The sequence below is a fragment of the Falco cherrug genome, chromosome 2, assembly GCF_023634085.1.
Source record: "Falco cherrug isolate bFalChe1 chromosome 2, bFalChe1.pri, whole genome shotgun sequence".
Classification (NCBI taxonomy): domain Eukaryota; kingdom Metazoa; phylum Chordata; class Aves; order Falconiformes; family Falconidae; genus Falco; species Falco cherrug.
Genome location: NC_073698.1, coordinates 1,005,003 through 1,010,704, shown reverse-complemented (window position 1 = coordinate 1,010,704; position 5,702 = coordinate 1,005,003). Strand labels below are relative to the sequence as shown.

Sequence of the window (5,702 nt, the reverse complement as noted above, 5' to 3'; positions counted from 1 at the left end):
ACTTAGGTACCCAAACAACCAGGAGATAAAAAGTGCTTTAGAAACCTGCTACCTGGATAATTTTCCTGACCCTCTGCCCCGCTAGCAGGGAAGGATCGGGACTGGCAGAGCCTGAGCTGCGTGCACAAGCTGTGCAAAACCTCTCTGCATCCCTAGCCACCAAATCAGCCCGGAAAAGAAGTTTCTAAGCACCAGCAAAAAACTACAGAAGAGTGCACAGCTACCTCCCTCTGGCAAACCAACAGCAATAACACCACCTCAGCCAAGGCATGTTCGGAAATCATTGCAAGAAGCTTTATAGAAAATAGACAATGGAGTGGATGCAGCTTTCAATATATTTGCTCTAGGGTATAGTAACAGGCACAGTTCTAAAGCAAACACGGGCGGGTGAACTAGGTTGAGAGCTTTTGCTTCGCTCGTTTTAAATTACAAAGTGCCGAGACAGACTAGTCTAGGATATATTTTAGAGTCAGAAAAGGGCTGCCCCTGCGTGCCCTGGGGAACATGCACGCAGCTGGCAGAGGCGTTTCCTACACAGCTGCATTGTTTAGTGCCTGGAAAGAGCTGGAAATGTCATTGAACAAAACCAAATGGATAAACTGCTCGGAAAAGCACATCGCTCCTCAGGGAGAGCGGCTGGACAGCGTGTTTTCCTCTGTGTTTGGAGCAGGGAAAAAAAAAAAAAATTAAGTTTTGCATCTGTCAAATAGAAATCTAATAGGAAAGAGAGCTGTACATGGTCAAAGTCAAGTCCAAGCTCCAGGAACATCCAGGAGGACAGTTACAGGTATTGCCTGCTGCTTCCCGGGATGTGCTGAGCAAACACTCACGTGTACGCAGTGCTGAGCCCCGCTGGCAGCGTGGCATCCCGCAGTCCGCTGAAGAAACCTGCCGCTGGAGAGGAGGCGCGGGATGGAGCCTGTCATCCTCCCGGGAGCATCGGGGATGTGTGCGCCGGCATCCCACAGGGCCGATGCAGATGTGCTTCCCCCCGCCCGCAGCCACTGGGATGGGTGGAATGGACTGAGCCTGGTTCCCTGTGGGAATCAGCGCTACGGAGTTGATTAGGGCACGGACAGGGAGAGCTGGTCCAGAGCCCTCCGGGGAGGGCACCCATCGCCAAGGCCGGCTCATCCTCAGAAACTAGTTTTTGGTGGTGCCATGGCAAGGGCTGGGGTGTGGTGGATACTGGGAGCAGAGGCGTTGAGGCTCGGCATGGCAGGCGGATGCCGGGGATGTCGGAGGGGCAGGGGTGGGATGCCAAGGGTGCCATCAGAGGCCGGGGGTGCTGATGGCACTGGTACAGCGGGGATCGGCGTCCTGCTCGTAGCGGTAGTGGTAGCCCTCCATCTGGTCACGACAAGCCTCGCGGAGGTTGTGGAGCCAACGCTTGATGCCGCGGCGGTTCAGGTAGAGCACCATGAGGAAGACGATGCCGATGAGGGCCAACACGATGCCGAAGAAGACGTAAGAGGCCGTCTCCAGCTGACCGGGCTCGCCGCCCTCAGCAGCCGTGCACACCAGCCCCTCGGGCCGCAGGCGCAGCAGGGTGGCCCCGCGCAGCAGTGGCGGCTGGGCGCAGCGCAGGCTGCGGGCGTCGGGCACACGGGTGGTGGCAGCGCGCAGCCAGGCAAGGAACGGGCGCAGGGCGCAGTCGCAACTCAGCGGGTTGGACCCCAGCGTGAGCCGCAGCCCCCGCAGCCCCGGCGCTTCCAGGCTCCGCAGCTCAGGGGCCGCCAGCCGCTGCAGCGAGTTGTTCCGCAGGTCCAGCTCCTCCAGGCCGGCGGGCAGCAGGGTGGCTGGCAGCGCCCGCAGCGCGTTGCCTGCCAGCTCCAAGCGCCTCAAGCTGAGGTTGCGCAGGGCCAGGGCGAGCTGCTCCTCCAGCGGGGCGGCCAGCAGCGCCTGGTTCAGCTGTAGCGTGCGCAGCAGTGGCACGCCGGCGAAGGCGCCGGGGGCCACCGACAGCAGCGGGTTGTGGCTCAGGTCGAGGGTGCGGAGGGCGGGCAGCCCTTGCAGGGCCATGTCCTCGATGGTGTGGATGTTGTCGTGGCGCAGGCGGAGCAGGCGCAGGTCCGGCCGCGGGCGGGCGGCGAAGGCGGCGCGGTGCAGCACGCTCAGGTTGCTGCCCGCGATGCTGAGGTTGTGCACGGTGGCCGGCAGCTCCCTCGGGGGTTCCTCCAGCCTCTCGTACCGGCACTGCACCAGCTCCGGGGTGGCCACGCAGTAGCAGGCGGAGGGGCAGCCCCCGGGGGCGGCGGCGGGGGGCAATGCCAGCGGCAGCAAGGCGAGTCCTAGCCAGGGCAACCAGCGCCCGCCGCCCGCCGCCCGCGCCTGCCTGCGGGCCATGCTCGCTGCCCGGGCATGCAGGGGTGGGGGGGTGGCCGGGGGGGAGCGGGTGGGGAGGGGAAGGGGGGGTGATGGAGGGGGGGGACACACCAGACCTGCCTCCCTGCAGCCCCCCCCGGGGCTGAGCTGCCTCCGGCGCGGCGCCCGCACACGGCGGCTCTGCTGGCAGCGCCGGCCGCGCCGCTGCCCAAATCGGGCTGGGGGGGGGGGGGGGGGGGGGAGGGGAGGGGGGAGGGAGGAGGAGGTGGAGGAGGAGGAGGAGGAAGGGAACGGGTTGGGGCTGCCTGGCGTTGAGGGCTGGGCGGAGGAGCGAGGCGGGCAGCTGCCGTCGGGGGGGCACGGCTGGGCACGGCTCGGTTCCGCTCGGCTCGGCTCGGCTCGGCTCGGTTCAGCTCGGCTCGGCTCGGCTCGGTTCAGCTCGGCTCGGCTCGGCACCGCTCGCAAACGCCGGCTCCCACCGTGCCCCCGCCGCCACGGAGGGCTGGGGCGCGGGGGCTGAAGCCGTCCCCTTCCAGCCTGGGGAGGGGATGGGTGTCGCGGTCTCTTTTCATCCTGGGGGAGGTTTGGGGGACTGTCCCGGTCCCCTTCAAGCCCGGGAAGATTTGGAGGCTGTCCCGGTCCTTTCCCAGTGTGAGGGGAGTTGGGGGGTGCTGCGGTCCCCCCCATCCCAGCCCGGGGAGGGTACGGGGGCTGCCACCGACCCTTTCCATCCCAGGGAGGGTTTGGGGCTCTCTCAGCCCCCTCCATCCCAGGGAGGATTTGGGGCTGTCCTGGTCCCGCTCCAGCCTTGGTCCCCATTCCCCCCACCTGCCCCACAAGCCGGACACCCCACAGCATCCCTGGATATTGCAGCCTGGAGAGGCACGGGCAGGTTTGTCACCGCTGCCTCCAAGTTATCGCTGCTTTTGCTTTTCGGGACTCAGTCGCATCGTCCCTCATGGGTCCTCATCCCCTCGCCAGCTTTGTGGGGAGCCGTGGGGTCCAGTCGCTGCGATGGCCTGTGCTCCCGGGAGAGGCGATGCTGAGCAATGGAGAGGTCATCGCTTTTATTAGACTGGCTCGGAAAAAACCTGACCGGCATCAGGCATGCAGCGCTGGCCCATTGTGCGTTCCCGGCTTTATTTTCTCTTTATTAGATGCACTGAGCTAATAAAAGATATTACCTCTGCTGCAAAGCCTGCTATGGTCTCACCGCCGTCCTGGACAGCTGCCCAGTGCTGGGGGGCACAGGCTGCTGTGACCCTGGGGATCAGAAGCTCCTGGCCATGGGTGACATCGTTGGGGTGGGCATGAGATTTTTTGGATGCTAGAGTGATGCACAGCCAGGGGCTGGGTGCTGGTGTTTGGAGCCAGACACAGCAGCGTGGCCAGCAGCAGAATTTGGGTGCTGGACCCCCTTTGGGTGCCTAAATACCTTGTGGACCTGCGCTGGGGATCACATGAAATAAACTCCATTCTGGGCACGTTTTCTCTGGGATCTGGATTTTTCTCCTCCTCCCTGCCATCACGTCTCATCTTGCCCTTTTCCCAAAGGATTTCTGACCCCACCTGGGGATTCCCTCCCCCTGAAGCTCTCCTGAATTTTGCAGGGATCAGGTAAATTTTGGATGCTCCTGTGTCTGTGTGGCTTGAGCTGCTCCCAGCCACCCTTTACTGCGCTCACAGAAATGGGGCAAACCCTGTATTTAAAGGGACAGTGTCGAACAGCAGCCAGAGAAATCAAGGAAGCTTGTGGGAGGGGCAGGGGGAGAAGAACAGATTTGGGAATATGTCAAATAATTGTGTGCCATCAAATATTCAAGCGTGGGGCAGCATCCACTCTCACACCGAAGGAGGTGCCAGATGTACACAGTGGGTTGTGCTGAGCCAGCGCTGCAGCACTCATGGATGGAGCCTCTCCTCCTCCAAAACAGTGCTTTGGGGCCCATTTATCACGTTTAATTGCTATATTTAATGAATCAATAGTGCTCTGAAAAACAAGGCAGCCAGTGGGCCAGGTCCGCCACTTTGCGTGGAGGTCCTGGCAAGCTCTCATCCACTGGGCTGCAAAAATCCTGGCACTTTTTAGTCCCTCTCTGTGGCTCCTCGGAGAAGGAACATCTGCCGTAAAAACCGAGGCTGAGGCAGGGCACCTTCGCTCCCTCTCCAAAAGCCATAAAACATGGTCGGTGAGTGGCGTTAGAGGTCATGGGAGAGGACGAGGCTCCCTGCAGCTGAAAGGGAGCTGAACCCTTTGACTTTGAAGGGTGGAGATGCTCCAAGGTTTGGAGGGGATGTGAGCTCTGGTGCTGCAATGCGGCAGGGTGGCTTTGGGGATTTGGGGACTCTTGCCTGGTGGGACCATGGTGCCTTCCTTGCCTGCTGCAAACATCCCGGAGTTCCCCAGGGATGGCTGGTGTGGGGCTTGGGGCAGGGTGTGTGATGAAGACCCAGCATGGGAGCTGGATGCAACCATCATCTCAGCAGAGCTATGAGCCTTTGGGGAACTGGGGCTGTGCCAGCACCTGCAGCTGTTCCTCCCCCGCACCTTGCTGTCTTTCTGCTCCTTCTTTTCACCTTGTAGCATCTCTGCTCCTCGTTTCAGCCCAGTCCAGCCCAAAACCAGCTCAGGACCTCTGTCCTTTTCAGATGCAGTCATGGAGGACAATTTTTCCCCCTCTTTCTCTTCACAGCTGATGTTTTCTGGTTTCTGCAGTTGGGTCATAGCTTTCCCAAAGTGCAGAGCCTCAAACTGAGCCTTCAGGCACCCCAAGGAGCAGAAGGACAGCCCCATCTTCCTCTGTCCCCAGAAGGATGGGTCAATTTTGGATTGAGTCTCCTCTTGCCATCCAGCCTATGGGTCCTGTGTGTTTGTCTCCTCTCTAGCAACATCCCCATGTCCTCGCTGCATGGTCCTGCATCGATTTCCCACCCCTTTTATCAGTCTGCAGTCTCAGCCCTGACACCCTGGCATTGACGACCAGGTTGGTGCTCTTCATTCCCAGTTGTTAATGGTTGCATTGGATCCGGAGCCTCTCAGACACATGCTCCCCTTCAAGCCCCTTTCAGGCTTGGATCAGTTTTGGGTCCTCCTACACGATCTCCCCCAGACCAAAATTCTGCATTTGAAGCAGCATCAAAGTATTTTTGCTGTTAAAGGCAAGGAGACCTCCATCGCCCTGATGCCGGGAGTCCATTGCCATGTCACAGGATGAGATTAGGTTGGGCTGATGCGATTTGTTCTTACGACTTATTACAGATCATTACTCATGGCCTCGTTATCTTCTGGAGGTTTCCAAAGAGAATTGATTACTTGCACCATGCCTTCATTAGCTGGTATAAAGCCACCTTCTCTGTGATATTGCTTCTCCTTCCCC

The 5,702-nt window shown here is 60.2% G+C and overlaps 1 protein-coding gene across 1 annotated transcript; it reads right to left on the bottom strand.

Annotated features, from left to right (window-relative positions):
- Positions 1 to 270: 270 nt before the first annotated feature.
- TPBGL (trophoblast glycoprotein like) lies at positions 271 to 2,491 on the bottom strand. Its single transcript, XM_055703092.1, has one exon. It carries the CDS (start codon positions 2,344 to 2,346, stop codon positions 1,273 to 1,275), a length of 1,074 nt encoding a protein of 357 aa, XP_055559067.1. The 5' UTR covers positions 2,347 to 2,491; the 3' UTR covers positions 271 to 1,272.
- Between the last annotated feature and the right edge of the window lie 3,211 nt (positions 2,492 to 5,702).